Below are 14,919 nucleotides of genomic sequence, written 5' to 3' on the forward strand. Positions count from 1 at the left end.
ATAGCCAGCTCTCTTACAAGGAGCACATACCTGATCTCATCTCTCTGCTTTCTATTTTTGCCGTCGATATGCTCTCTGCATTAGCAGACTTGGCTTGGGGAGAGATTCGATAGCACTCTCCTGCTTGAAAGCAACTTTTCTGAATGCACAACATGAATCCATTGGTGGGGTCACATAGTAATGCTTGAAGTCAGAAGCTATTTTTAAAACTAAATTGCAGAACCACACATGGCTTTCATTAGTGCTTTACATCAAATTTGTCAGCTAATTAGTGGTTTTTCATCACTAGTTTTTGCATAGTATTTTATTTAATTCACTCTCCAATATTGTCTTGTGACACCCCTCAACCACCAGTGCAGTCCCTGGCACTGGTGCTGTGCCAGCAGAGGAGGGAGGAAGAAGAGAACTTGCAGGGGACCTTTCTGATGCTCCTGATGGATGGGCCCTCTGCATTTGGAGTGTATTCCAATGTTACGTGTCTGGAGTGGGTGGTTAGCAGCCCTTGTACTCTCTTCCCTCCCTACCTCCATTTAGTGTTGTAAATGATGTATTGCAGTCCTGAACTGTCTTTGGTTTAGAGGAGGAGGAGAAACCAAGAAAAGTTGCCAAACATGATTTCATGAGGTTTGACTTTAAATTGAATGAAGTTTCTTGAGTGTCTTGGATTTTTTTTTCTTTACAAATAAAGGGAGTACAGAGAGCATGGATTGCTAATGACTGGTAGTTACGGGTCATTAAGCTCACTAACTGACTTCAGGATCAGAACTTTCTAATAACAGCAGTAAGCACTCTTTTAACATTTATTTCTCATTTTAGGGATGGGGAGATGTGATTACCATTTGAAAGTCTGCAGTTATTTTTTCTGTTCATAATTACAGAGGCAGCTTGCTATTTTCAAGGCTGTTTTTAAAACATTTGAAAGTATTCGGTGAAATAATTTCTGTGTTGGTATGTTTTTTTTCTTTTCTTTAACTGACTCTTTTAAAAATCTCTGGAAAACAAACACAGAGAAAAAAATGAAAATATATTAAAATAAGGAATAAAGCAGTTACTGAAGTGTAATAATCTTGGTTTATAGCACACTTTCCATTTAAATTGGTTTTATTAGAGATAAACCTGTTAAGCGTTGAGGAATTAAGTGCTGAATAGAGAATGTTGTTTTGCTGCTGTATAAATGAAGGATCCCACAGAGTGCAACTGGTTTTACAAGTAAATTATTTGCCAGTTTGAAGTGCTATGTTTACTTCGGGATCTGTTATAAAAATTATGATTTGTTTGTTGTCAAGAGGGATACTGTTTTTTTCAGAGGGGTATGAGAGGTTTTAGCACTGGGGTTTGTAGGTAATGTGGGCTTTCTCATTCTCCTTACGCCTGGTTTGCTAGGAGGAGCTCAAGGAGAAAATGAGGCAGAGAGATTTTCAGGAATTTCTTGGCTCTGCTAGTGAGACACAGATTTCTGGCATGCAGCGCTTTGGGACAATATTGAGAGGGAGCAGCCTGTGACTCCGAGTAGCAGAAGTCAGTAATGGTGCAAAATTCTCCTCATTTCGGAGGGCTGGGGGCAGAGAAAAATTCAGTAGACCGCAAAGTCTCAGCATCTCCTTTCAGACAGCTGGTCCTGGAAAATTTCATTCAAAGACTGCAAATTGGAAGTCCCCACAATCGCTCTGTCGATTCTTGAGCAAAGGTGACTTTGGAAATTCGTGACAGCAGAGGAAGGTCTTGTTTTATTCACTCAACAGAAGTGAAATACAAGGGGAAGGGAGAAAGAACAGATCTGTGCGGAAAATGTCACTCGGGCTGTAACCTGAGCCTTAGCGAGCTGTGCCTTTTGGAGGGTTTGGTGACCCTCTGAAACTTCTTGCTCTCTGGCTGCTATTATTGTAGCCAATTTCCAGCTAAAATAAGTCTTTTGTCATCACCAGCCATGCAGCCTCTTGCTGAGAAGAAACAAAACTTGTGCGTGGCAGCAAGGGCGGCCAAGCTGAAGGTCAGAGTGCAGAAGCAGATTGCTGCATCCCCGGGGCTGGGGCTGGAGCTCACCCGTTGGGACCAGCGATGCACCAACCAGGGAGTCTGCCCGTGACCTCTGGAGACAGACCTCAGGCGAGAAGCCTAAGAGAAAATATCCTAGTAAAATGCAAATGGGAGAAAAGAGGGTTTCCTCCTCCTCTTTAGGGTTATGCAGGTGGAATTGCTGGGTTTTTCTTGCTTTTTGGGACACGGCAGAAAGTGCAATCCCATGTGTCTGAAAAGAACAAGGAAAAGCTAACTTGAAAAAAATAGAAAATACTTCAAACTTCTGTGTTTGCCCAACTGTTCAAATGTTTTCTCCATGCCAGATCCTTCCCCTTACAAGACAAAAAAAGGAGGAAGGAAAAAAAAACCACCCAGCCCAAGGCATCACTTTGCTGAGTGCAACTTGTACACTGAGGGATATTATGTTGTTGTGCCACTATTGATCCTACTCTTTTGAGGCAAAAAACTCAAACCAAAAATCCCTTCCTCATCAGAGCAAAGGTACCACAACACAGAGCACCGGTGTGGGGAAAAATACTTTATGCAAGCCTTTGAGCCCTATTGGGTCTTTACTCACGTGAGTAAGGTTATACATCTGTCTTAAGTTTTATGCTAAATTGTATTTTGATAATACTCCATTTCATTAGCAGTTAGTATGCAATATCTTTTTTAGGTCCTGATTACTCTGAATTTTTAAAGATTGGAGTGATTTAGACTTTCTTTCTCTTAAGATAGGTGAATATGAGCATTTGGAAAAAGGGGAAGGGAGATTTTTCCTGTTAGCTTTTCTGTTCCATCGTTTTTGCTGATGTTCAAATCAGCTTGGCACTTTGCAAATTCAAAGAGTGATCAAAAGATCCTGGCCCTTCTCTCAAAGAAAAAAACTGAGAATATGAAGAAATTAACCACATGCCCGTATATTTCTGCAGCAACAGTTAATTCGCAGTTTTGCTTGCAAAGAGTTCTCAAATGTGATTTATAAACATCACAGCACTGCATTGTGCTGTCTCAAGGCAAGCTACATTAATTGTTTTAATCTGATAGGTTCTTACAAATTCCAGGTTTGGGATGCAGGAAGAAACTTGAAAGTGAATACTTTCTTCTTTTTTTTTTCTTTTTTTTTTTTTTAAATGCATAGTGGTTTGGAGTCTACTATAATGCAAAGTAAAGCGTTGTGTTACAAAGGCAGGGAGGATGGGACAGAAGGTTAAAGGGCATCCTGGAAACAAACAGCTGGACCAGTTTATTTAAACAGATACAAGGATGGGGAGCTGACCTCTGTTTGACTTCTAGTGGGAGGAGCGAGAATGTCATTTTATTACTTTGCCCAGAAGGAAAATGTTCTTGTGTCTGAATTCCCCCCAAAGACATCCAAACATTGAGCTGTTTGGCAGAATTGCTACTTATAGAAAATACTTACACGAATGCGTAGGAAGAAGATAACTGTTAAGTACCTATGTGTAAAATGTTCTTAAAGCAGATAGCCCAAATGATAGCATGGGGCAAACAGGTGAGATTATGTTTTACCATAGGCACATCTTGTGGGTAATTACTGGTAAACTCTAGATATATAGTTTGTTCTAGTATATTAGTATATAAACAATACTATATATAGTACAGCTTATTATTTTGAGACCCCCACCCCTCTCTTAAAAGTGCTTGTAGTTTGGAGGAGAAGGAAGAAAAAGTTGTGAAGTTGAGGTTGTTACATGCCTAATGTTGCTCAGCACTTATCTGGAGTAAAAGTTATTTTGGTGACCAGTCACTCTCACACTACTCCTTTCCTCCTGCCACACTACCAGGTCCTAGCAGTGGGGCAGAAGGATGGAGTAAACACAGCAAAAGCCTTACCAGACTCACAAAAAGAAATTGCTGAGGCACTAGGGTTTTGTGGTGTTGTTTTACTTCGAAGAGTTACTGTGAAAATTGCTTTCTGCAAATGCAAATTACAGATATTAAACAATTTTCTAATTGGTCATGGAGCTAAGGCAGCTAATGGGGAAAAAAAGCAGGGTTTTTTTTAATTGCTTATTTCACATGGTGTTTGTGCTACACCTGTGCTTATAATGAGAAAGGAGAATTAGTCTAACCTTCTGCTCACAAGATTCTAATTTTCATGGTTTGTACAAGATAATGATAAACTGATTTGCAACACTGTTTGCTGGAGTCGAGAGGGGGTGTTTATTGGAAATGTGTAGAAAAATTGATCCAATACTGTTGCTGACAAAATATGACCTAGTTCAGGTGTAAGGTTTCCAGACTGGCACCCGGGTTTGGTGCCTTTGAGCCCGTTTCCTCAAGACAGGTTTGATAAAGACTCAACATCTTGATTAATTTTTGCAGGAGTTTGGGTAATGGGTGTCAGTGGGGAATGGGAGATAGGAGGAGTCTGAAGTCACTGTGCTGGTCTTTGATGAGGGCAAAAGAAACAGCATGGGGCAGTGGTTTGCTATTCTTCTTCCCTCTGGTGTAGGCGAATGGGTGGGCAGAGCTGATTCCCATGGAAAGATCCTGGTGGCTTTATCTCTGTGGTAGGAGAGCTCCTGCTAAGCCACCCCAAGCAGAGGCAATGAAAACAAGCGTCAAGTACTCCTTTGTGGACTTTCCTATCCCATTTTAAAAGTGCACTGTGGCTTAGCCCACACTCACACTTCTTCCTTTACTAGTAAATGGTGCGGCATACGTATTTTTATTATTCTTTTTCTCTCTTACGAAGAGTGCAAAGTCTAGTTATGCAGCTTTGCCGTGACTAAGTCTCAATGGAGATTTTTTCCAAATGGATTTTAAGTAAACTTTCTGCTGAGTGAAACCTCAAGAGAGATTCTTCAAATGGTCGTCATTCAGACAGGTTCCCAGCCATGGTTTCCAGCCTCCTGATTTCATCACCATGGGGAGACCAGGGTACTTGTGATCTCTCTCCTTCTTCTGTTTTGTTCCAAATTATTTTGAATATTTCCAAATAAGCATTGCAGGACTAACTAAGGCGAAGAGCTACAGAAACACCAAGAGTGGGGCTGCAGATAGCTATTTTTAAAAATGACTCTACCTCCTTTTTTTTATTGTTTCCAAAGATCTTCTTTTCATTGTTTGGGGGGGAATTTTCAGTAGTCCAGTAATTACAGTTTAACAAGATGTTTGCTGTAAATGGTCAGGCCTAGCTGGAGAAAACAGGATTATAAATTCAATTACTGTAAAGCTATGACCTCGCCTTGACCCCCTCAGACTTTGCATAAAGAGAGGGAGGGGGGAGAAAGCCCACCAAGAAATGACTAGGAGGAATGCATGGCTCTGAAGTCCCCAGCAGTGTGACTTAGCGGTGATAAAAGTCCAGACGTTCCCTCATTTGATGGGGTTCTGCCATCACAGTTCATTATCTTAATAGTGGGCATTAAAAGGGAATTAGGTTTGCAAGAGGTAGGGGCAGGTTTTGATAAAGAAAAAAATTGGAAAAAGAAGTGTCATAGGTTAGCAAGCATAGTCCCGGAAGGGACGTCCTTGCTAAGGGGTGCTTACAGTTTCCTCTGGGAACTGATAGAACCTATCAGCTGGCCAGTTTGAATATGGACAATTCTCTAAGCCACTTAAAGTTGTGATCACCTCTGTGATCCACATTTAAGAATAGGCAAACTCCCCCTCCAGGCTCTCTCTCGTTTCCGGCGCTGGGACAGGTGGCTGCAGGCCCCGTGTGGGGGCCAGCGGGCCCGGCCAGGCCCTGCTTGGGCCAGGCCGGGCCAGGCCACGGCCATCCTGAAGCCATGGACCTGTTCCAGCCATGGAACCCCCCCCCACTGCCTTGCCGTGGGCAGCCGGAGCGGCTCGGCTCTCCCCCCTCTCCACTGCGATAAGAAAAATTCAACATTCCAGCTGCAAAGCTGCAAGGCTGAGGTGAGAGTAACCCTTTTACTGCTGTGAAGAGCTGAAAACCTGAGGGAAGAGAGAGAGGAGATGCTTAAAGCTGAAATTCTGTTGTGAAGCTATGATATATCAGAGTATCCTGTTGTAATTTCATGAAGATATGGGGGGTGGAGTGTTCAACTCGTGAGCAAAAGCACCTGCGCTGACATAGGCAGATGCTGACGCAGCTGTAATTTCATGAGAAGTTTGGACAGGGAGAGATGAACCAGATGAGGACTTTTGCTCCAAACGGGAAAGGAGAAAACCTCAGTCCGTAGAGATGAACCAGATGAGGACTTTTGCTCCAAATGGGAAAGGAGAAAACCTCAGTTCCTAGAGATGCTCCCAGAGATAGTCCTAACGATGAAGATGATGAAGACCCTTTGCTCCCAGGGAAGGAGAAGGGCCTCTGTTTTTGTTTCTGAACGGCTCAACCTTAAAATTGTACCCCAAAAATCTTCAAGAGTGGACCCTCGAAAGCAGTTGCGGGAAAAGCTGCAAGTCGGGGGAAAGGACTCACACGCAGGCAGAGACTCCTCTTCCTAAATGGACTGAACAATATTTGGAAGTGGGCGGCTGTCTCGTTGTGATAATGTTTTCATAGCATGAGCAAGAAGAGACTTCTCTTTCTAAATGGACTGAACAAGGTTATTATGGAAGTGGTAAACAGACTGAACATCTTAAGGGTTGTCTTTTCACATTGTCAGTGGGAGAAGGGAGGAAGGTGGGGGGAGGAGGAGAGTTCTGAAGGTGGTATAATTTTTTTCTTCTTTTAGGTCTGTTAATGAACTTCTTTATATTCTTTCAAGTTTGGTGCCTGTTTTGCATTTCTCCTAATTCTTATCTCACAGCAGATAAACAGTAATGAGTATTTTGGACCAGACCACTACAAGAAGTTAGAGGACATAAGGCAGAAATGACACTAATGAGGGGGGAGGTAGCAGATGCCCTCACGAGCATCTCACCAGCTTCACACATTTTTGTTTTTTTGGTGCCCCATTCTGTATTGAGAAGAGCGTTGCTGGCATTGTTTCCTGAAAACTCAGCTAATTCCCCCATGAAAAGATGAAATGGAAGTGTCCGACTGTGCTAAAAAGCAGGCAAACATAAATCAGCTTGGAAACCCCAAGCTCGTGCTCTCAAAGGTCATCAGGGTTAGAGGTTTAGCAGTATTTGCATCCCCGTGCAGCCTGATGGAGAGCGCCACAGTAGGGCAAGAGGGCTTGGGGATGGGTGGAAGACATCCCTTCCCTAACCATTTGCTTTTCTCTGTTTTCTTGCAGGTTTATTAATGCTAGAAGAAGGATAGTTCAGCCCATGATAGACCAGTCCAATCGAGCAGGCAAGTCCCCAATAGTAGCTGTATTCAAGTCACACAGGCGAAAACAATCCTCAAGCCATTCACCAGGAGGTCCAGTACCTGGTAAATAAATGAGAAATGAATGCTGGGAGTGACAGACAATTAAAATACAACCAGCTTTCTTTCGTTATGACTGATCATTTTGGAAAAAAATACATTGAAAATTCAAAAAGGGAAACTAAAATGATCCACTCCGTGACCGGACTTTCTGTACATTATCCCAATTATTCTTGTATTTTTTCAGTAGTTGTTTGCAGTTTTCCTTCCCGGCTCTTTCTGCTCCTGTGACCACTCCCTGGTGCATGGCTTGGTGTGGAATTGCTGTAAACTTTATTACCTGTCAAAAGGGCAAAGGGGTCAGAATCACTTGTGGGACTCAGTAAAGTTCAAAGACATTCAATGAGGTAGAGCTTTATGTGCTTTAATAACCCAAGCCAGCTTACTTCTGAAGCTGGTTTTTAATGTACAGTGAAAACCTCCAGTTCAGGTAGTGGTGCTTGTACAGGCTCCTTTTGTCCCTCGGCTCTTCTTTTGGGATTGCTGAGAATTTGCTGTTTACTTTGGGGGTATTTATTTATATTTTTTCAAAACACCTTAAGTTTTCACATGTTGGTTCTGTTTGGGGTCTTGGCTCACAGCTCTCTGGGGGTTATTTACCATCAAGGATTATCATAGCCCGTTACTCCCATTCGGTTTTGTTTTCCGAGTCTCACTGCCAAACTCCAAATCCATCGTTGTCCAAGATGCCTTTGGGCCACACTTCCTCTTCAAGTACATTTGATTATTTGTCATTAGGCGTAAATATCTGGCATGGATGTGTTCAGGTCCTGCCCTTTGAAGGCACAAGGGCGTAATTTAACACACTGAGATTTCAGTGTGACTATTCCAGCCATAAAATCCGGCTCCTATGCAGGTTTTTGCATTGACGTCAGCAGTGGCAGCAGCTGGAGCCGAGGCTCCTCATGTCTCAAGATTTCAGTTTGCTAACTTCATTTCCAAACTTGCAGAAGGAAATTAAGCCAAAACTAAGTATGCTTGTTAGGCCAGCCACTAAATATGCACAGTGGATGTCTTCCCCTCTTTTTAGAGCAGGCATTGATAGTCTGTGGGTGGGGGGGGTCATGTCTTGATGCCATGAGAAGAGGTGACCCTATTGGCTATTGCTAAAAAGAAATGTTCTGCACCTTTCCAGTAAGTCAAGGAACACCCTACAACCCCGACGGGCAGCCAATGGGAGGTTTCGTGATGGACGGCCAGCAGCACATGGGCATCCGAGCGCCAGGTAAGCCCCCGGGACAGCATCGCCCACCTACGGGTGGCCTCGGTTGCGCCACCGCAGGTAAACACACCTCTGCCCTCTGCCGCCGTCCCAGCTGCCTGTCTTGCCTCACCTGTCTTCTGCCTGCCTTCCACGCCACCGAGAGAAACCAGGCATCTCCTTGCTCGAGCTGTCCTGGACCCTCTGCCGTGCTATGTTTTGGAAAGGGGCTTTTGGCACTATCTGTTGACTTTGCTCATTTTCTGGCATCTTCTTGGATTTTTATCTCCCTCTAGGACCTATGAGTGGAATGGGCATGAATATGGGCATGGAGGGGCAGTGGCACTACATGTAACCTTCACCTAGGTAACCAATGGCAAAGCCAGGGGGAAGTAAGTACAAACGAGGTCTTTGTTCTCACTTTGTCCGAGGGATATTTGTCTTCTTGCATTTCCCTATGTTCTCCCTGCCCATAGCCTCATGCTTGTTCCTTCCTTTCCATCCATCCATCCTACACCTGGGCTCCTTTGGGTTTTCTCTCCCTCTGGTTCAGCTCCAGCTTTCCAAGCTCCCAAACCCCCCGCCCGCGTGCGCGCCGTACATTGACGCTGCCGTACATCGATGCCGCCATACATTGATGCTATTATCCATCCCCGAGCACATGACAAAACAAGGAGCAGCCAGGGAGGTGGGGGAGCCCGTCGTCTTGGCAACAGACTGATTTGCAAAATGTAAGCGGTCTGCAGCAGCGCAGGGAGAGGAAAGAGCATGTCCCCAAAGTGTCATAAATCTGTCTAACCGCAGTTGATGCATGAGTTACATTTCTCCCGCTAACCTGCAAGACACCAAAAAAGCCAAACAGAGACTTCTCATGGGGTAGGAAAAAAAAAACCAAGCAAAAACCGGCAGCTTCACTTAGTTGCATTTTGGAAAGCGATGGACGAAACTTTGATTTTTTTTTTTTTTTTTTCAAGTTTATTTCTCTTTGTCTGTCCGTCATAATGGGATTACGTGTGGCAAAGGAAAAAGAGAGAATACAAAATAGAGGTGTACGCAGCAGGCTATGGAGCTTAGCCCAGGCTAATTGACTATATCCAAATTAAGTATGCCATCACTTGCAGTGTGACAAATGGATTTGACTTATTCAGTATACAAAAATAGAGATCATTAATGCAATCTTCAGTGGCAGACCTCGCAAAGAAAGCCTAGAAAAACTGTTGCAGTATTTTTTTCCCCTCTTGTCTTTTTCTAGGGGAAAATACATTATACAAATTTTGGTGTTTTTTTTTTTTTTTTTTAAGAGTAAAGTGATTTGAAACACCAAGACATGATACCATGTTTAAATGGTGCTTGATTCTGTTTCTCTTGCTCTCTTTCTGGAGTTAAAAGAGTCATTTCAGCATCTTTGCTGTGCCCCCAGCCTATATTAACATAGGGTTTGAAGTTACCCAGGGCAAGTGTATTTCGTAGTAGTGTTCTCTGAGCCCAAGTCAAAACTAAGTTTTAACAATTAGCTGTGAAAACATTCCTCTGAGCTTGGGAATGCAATAGCCTTATTACCTCATCATGAAAATTTCTAGCTTAGTTAATTTAAATATTGTTTCTTAGTTTCTGGGTCAATTAAATTTAAATGATGTATTTTATGCTTCGTGACCAATTAAATTAATAGGTTATTACAAAAAATATTATCATCTTTTTTGATTAAAGAGCTGTGAGTACAGTATATTTTATAAGCAATTTTCATTAGTTCAAAACTGTTCCTTTAGGCTAGATTAAGCAGCTATTCATTGCTAGAGCCTTGAGACCTGATTCCAAGGTGTTCGGCGCATTCACAGCGCGCTCTTACTTAGAACTAAAGCCAATTGAACCTACTTAGCAATAGCGTATGCCTTTCACCCTTGATGATTATGGAGCTTATAGCTCTCCGAAACAATACACCTGTCAGTTCCCATCAGCTACAGCAATCCAAGCAGAAGGCAGAGGCCCACAGAAAGCAGGAGGTTTTATTGTTTTAGGTCCAATTTTTTTCTGATTGTTCTCCCAAACCCGCTGAAAGGTTTGACTGAGTTGCGCATCTGATTTTTTGCAGAGGTGATCAGGGGGGTAAAGAAATAATTGATAACTGTTATTGATTATGTATATATTTTAATGTGCCTAAAAATATGAGTTTGATTTAGCAACCGTACTTAGTAATCCTATCAATTTCGGCTTCATATGAGGCCTTTGTTCAGTGATGTATGTCCCTGCTGTATTGCATCTATTTGAATGGCACAAATACTTGGGACAGACTCCAAGATATCAGGCTCAAGAGCTAAATAAATAGCTGTTGATAAACCTTGACACCTATTTAACCCATCACTCCTCCCAAGTCCCTTGTTAGCTGCTACAGATTCTCCGCCTTGTATTCCCAGCATGCTTTTACAAGTGGGGAGACGAAGGCAGGTGGCTGGAGTAAGGCCATGGGGAATAGAGCCCACCTGAGAGCTCTCCGTGTGACGTTAGTCGTCTTCAGGCTGGCTCTGCCTCTGGCATGCTTCCAGATCAGAAACACCTCCTTTGCATACGTTCTAACCATAAAAGCAGAAAGCTGTTTTATCTCCAAAAACTCTGTATTTGGAAGGGGGAGGACGTTCTTGGGCTTTTTTTTGACCTGGGGGCCATTCCTGTTTCCGTCACTGTGAGTCCATACAGAGACTCCCAATTCCACAGAGGCAATGGCGCTCGCAGGCCCGTGACTCCACATCCCGCCTTGGGCTGGCGCCCTGCCTCCCTGTGCCCGTGTGGAGCAGCTTCATGTCCCAATGTCGGCAGCCAGTCCCCACCACTCACCGCCACCTCTTTCTCTCCCTTTGCAGGGCTGCAAAGTATGCCAGGGGATTATGTGTCTCGGGGTAGTCCAATGGGTATGAATATGGGACAGCCAAGCTATACCCCGCCCCAGATGCCCCCCCATCCTGCTCAGCTGCGTCATGGCCCCCCCATGCATACCTACATTCCTGGACACCCTCACCACCCAGCGATGATGATGCATGGAGGACCACCCCACCCTGGAATGCCCATGTCAGCATCAAGCCCCACAATGCTTCATACCGGCGAGCCAGCAGTGAGCGGACAAGTGATGGACATTCATGCTCAGTAGCTTAAGGGAAATACACGTTGTCTGCAGCAATGGTAGATTTCAAACATTGTCTTTCTGCAATGACTATGGAGTTCTTGGCGTCAACTTTGGACCAAGGGACGTTCCAATTTTTCACAGGGACCCTGAAAAGCAGGAAAACACCAACTGAAGTCAACTTCTGGGGACACGCTAAATACCTATATAAGACATTAAGAGAACAAAGAGTGAAATATTGTAAAATGCTATTATACTGTTATCCATATTACGTTGTTTCTTATAGATTTTTTAAAAAAAATGTGAAATTTTTCCACACTATGTGTGTTGTTTCCATAGCTCTTCACTTCCTCCAGAAGCCTCCTTACATTAAAAAAGAAGCCTTACACTTATCCTGCAAATGACAGAAAGGGCTTATTTGCAGGATTTTTAGAGCATTAAAATAACTATGTCAGGCAGAAGAATCTTTCTTCTATCCTAGGATTTCAGCCATGCGCACTCTCTCTCTCTCCCCCCTCTCTCCTCCTCTGTCTGTCTTTCTTCCCTTTCTCTCCCTTTCTCCCCGTCTCTCTCCCTCTCTCTCTTTCTAGCCTGGGGCGTGAATTTGCATGTCTAATTCATTTACTCACCATATTTGAATTGGCCTGAACAGATGTAAATCGGGAAGGATGGGAAAAACTGCAGTCATCAACAATGATTAATCAGCTGTTGCAGGCAGTGTCTTAAGGAGACTGGTAGGAGGAAGCATGGAAACGGAAAGGCAGTGTATTTGAAGCCTAATTGTCACATCAGAGCATCCTTGTCCCCATGCAGCAACCACCACCTTGTACATCACTTCCTGTTTTATGCAGCTCAAAACATGGACTGAAGATTTATTTTTAATATGTTGACTTTCTTTCTGGGCAAGACATCGGTCATGTGTGCATTTTTTTTTCCATAGTCCCATCATGGAGCATTTATGTATACATTGTAAATAAATTTTGTGCAAAAAGGACTGGAAAAATGATCTGTATTATTGCAATTTTTTGTAAAAGTAGCAGTTTGGTATGAGTTGGCATGCATACAGATTTACTAAGTGGGATAAGCTAATTATACTTTTGTTGTGGTTAAACAAATGCTTGTTGATAGCCTTTTTCTATCAAGAAACCAAGGAGCTAATTATTATTAATAATCATTGCACACTGAGTCTTAGAGTTTCTGATTGAAACAGTTTGGATTGTATAATAACTCAAAGCCCAGTTGTAGTAGTTTGAGTGCAGTAATGAAATCTGAATCTAAAATAAAAACAAATTATTTTTTGTCATGGTGACTCCACTGCCTGCAAAATTTGTTTCCTGCCCCCATGCAGTATTTGTAGCCATTCTATCCCAGACTGAGAGCCGAGCAGCTACAAAATTCAGCTGGCTCTGGAGATGTTACCTATCATTTGCTATTTAAATATCAGCTTCATATTTAAAGAATGTAAAAGTAATGCTACGCTGCATAAAGAAACTTCTTGGAACTTGCACCATAAATTGTCAGGATGGGAACTGTTGCCTGTAAATAAATGTAATATCGTAGGGCATTATTGGACAGAAATTTGTAGTGTTACCCCCTCTCCCTCCCAAATTATAGTTCTAAAACACAGTTCTAATTATTGAGTTCCTTACTGGAACTGAGCATACTAAGGAAGGAGGAAAATAAAACTCAGAAAACATTGCCTGGGCAATGCATATCTGTAAGGGGATGAGGTGCTGCTGGACCTCTGTGAGCAAGGCCAGTGCAGACCCTCATTAACCAATTTCCTCACACATTTGTGCTTTCTGCACCACAGCCAGCGAGTGAAAGAGCCCCAACCAGCCTGCTCAGGCTGAGACCTCGTTTGCTTTAAGTCAAATCGCAGCTATAGAGGAAAAAATAGAGATTCCCGGGGCTAGGAAAATGACACAAATATCTTAATTAAGGCGAAATAATGCAAACCCCCCAGCCCCTCCCAAGCCAGCCAGCACCACCGGCGGGAGGTGTCCTGGCCATGTTTCAGGACAGACTCCCGGGCTGGGCAGGGGCAGGCAGGGGTGCAGGCAGAGGTGCAGGCAGGCAATGCAGACCTTCCTGAATTAAGCAAGCCACCAAAGGGGGTCCTCTCCCCCCCGGTTGGGACTTCCTCCCCATCTTTTTTTTTTTTTTTAACTCTGAGTTTTCTTTCTTTTTCTTTTTTTTTTTCTCCTCCTTTCCCCCCGTTTTTCCAAAGGGCTGCTGCACTGCCAAGGAGGCTGAACATCCCGACTCATTCTTTGTGAGGCCGGAGTAATGACACTTTTCTGCCAAAACGTGAATGAACGGGGCTTGCTTTTTTGCCTTTTTTTTTAGGTTTTGTTTTGTTTCGTTTTGTTTGTTTTGTTTTTATGTGTTTGGGTTTTTTGGGTTTTTTTAAGGTTTCTTGAAAGACAAAAACAAACCGCCCTCTCACAGGCAAGGGCACACGCGTCCCTTCTCCTCGCAGCCGCAACGAAGTGGGGCGCAGACCTTCCTCCATGGGACCTTTTTTTTTTGGAGGGGGACACATTTCAAATTAAACCCACGATTACATCCCAAGACATTTAATCAGCTGTAATTATAACACATTCAAATGAAGAATATGCCTTGACAGTATTTTTATTGTTATTGTTCATCGCACGATGTTAGACAGCTTCAGAGGCACAGGAAAGAGAAGTAAACGGGTTACAAATAGGGAATTATCCCTCGTTTAGCATTAAAATTCATTTAGATAAAATTGCCACAAACATTTAAATGGGGAGATTAGTTCCCCCTCACGCCTTATTGCACTCTCTCAATGGCTCCGTTAAGAACATTTTACACGTTGGAAATTCCGCCTTTTCGGGCCGCTCGCTGTTTCCTAGCTACCCTCCTTTCACCGCACCGGGGGGGGCCCGGAGGGGCCCGGGGAGGGCCGCCCGGCTGCGCCTCCGCTCCTCACTCCGGCCCTGGGGGCTGCGCGTCCCGCGGGGCTGCGCGAGGCGCTGCGCGGGGCTGCGCGGGGGCGGAGTGCGGGAGAGGGCGCGGGGGGGCGGCTCGCAGCCCCGCTGTCCTGCCGCTGCCCGCCGCCGAGGAGCAGAGGAGGACGAGGACGAGGAGGAGGAGGAGGAGGAGGAGGAGGAGGAGGAGGAGGAGGAGGAGGAGGAGGAGGAGGAGGAGGAGAGGAGGAGGAGGAGGAGGAGGAAAGCCGTCTTCGACTGCCATCTCTTGGGGGCTTGGGAGAGTGACGCGGGGGGGGAATGCGGGGGCTCCGGGCCGCCC

At 44.1% G+C, this 14,919-nt stretch overlaps 1 protein-coding gene across 5 annotated transcripts in view; it reads left to right on the forward strand.

Moving 5' to 3' along the window:
* The window catches only part of MEIS1 (Meis homeobox 1), a 109,112-nt gene extending 96,166 nt beyond the window's left edge, over positions 1-12,946 (forward strand). For 3 of the 5 annotated variants that reach the window (XM_042036652.1, XM_042036654.1, XM_042036651.1), the window contains exons 10-12: positions 7,197-7,255; positions 8,466-8,555; positions 11,387-12,946. In XM_042036652.1, coding sequence (XP_041892586.1) covers positions 7,197-7,255; positions 8,466-8,555; positions 11,387-11,670 — 433 coding nt within the window. In that variant the 3' untranslated portion in view covers positions 11,671-12,946. Of the gene's footprint in view, positions 1-7,196; positions 7,256-8,465; positions 8,556-8,827; positions 8,924-11,386 lie in introns of all 5 variants that reach the window. The other 2 variants (XM_042036656.1, XM_042036655.1) reach the window with 1 other exon arrangement.
* The last annotated feature ends 1,973 nt before the right edge of the window (positions 12,947-14,919 follow it).

The sequence above is a fragment of the Corvus kubaryi genome, unplaced genomic scaffold (assembly GCF_017639235.1).
Source record: "Corvus kubaryi isolate FWS band 111438036 unplaced genomic scaffold, C.kubaryi_AGA036_p1.0 37386, whole genome shotgun sequence".
Lineage (NCBI taxonomy): Eukaryota > Metazoa > Chordata > Aves > Passeriformes > Corvidae > Corvus > Corvus kubaryi.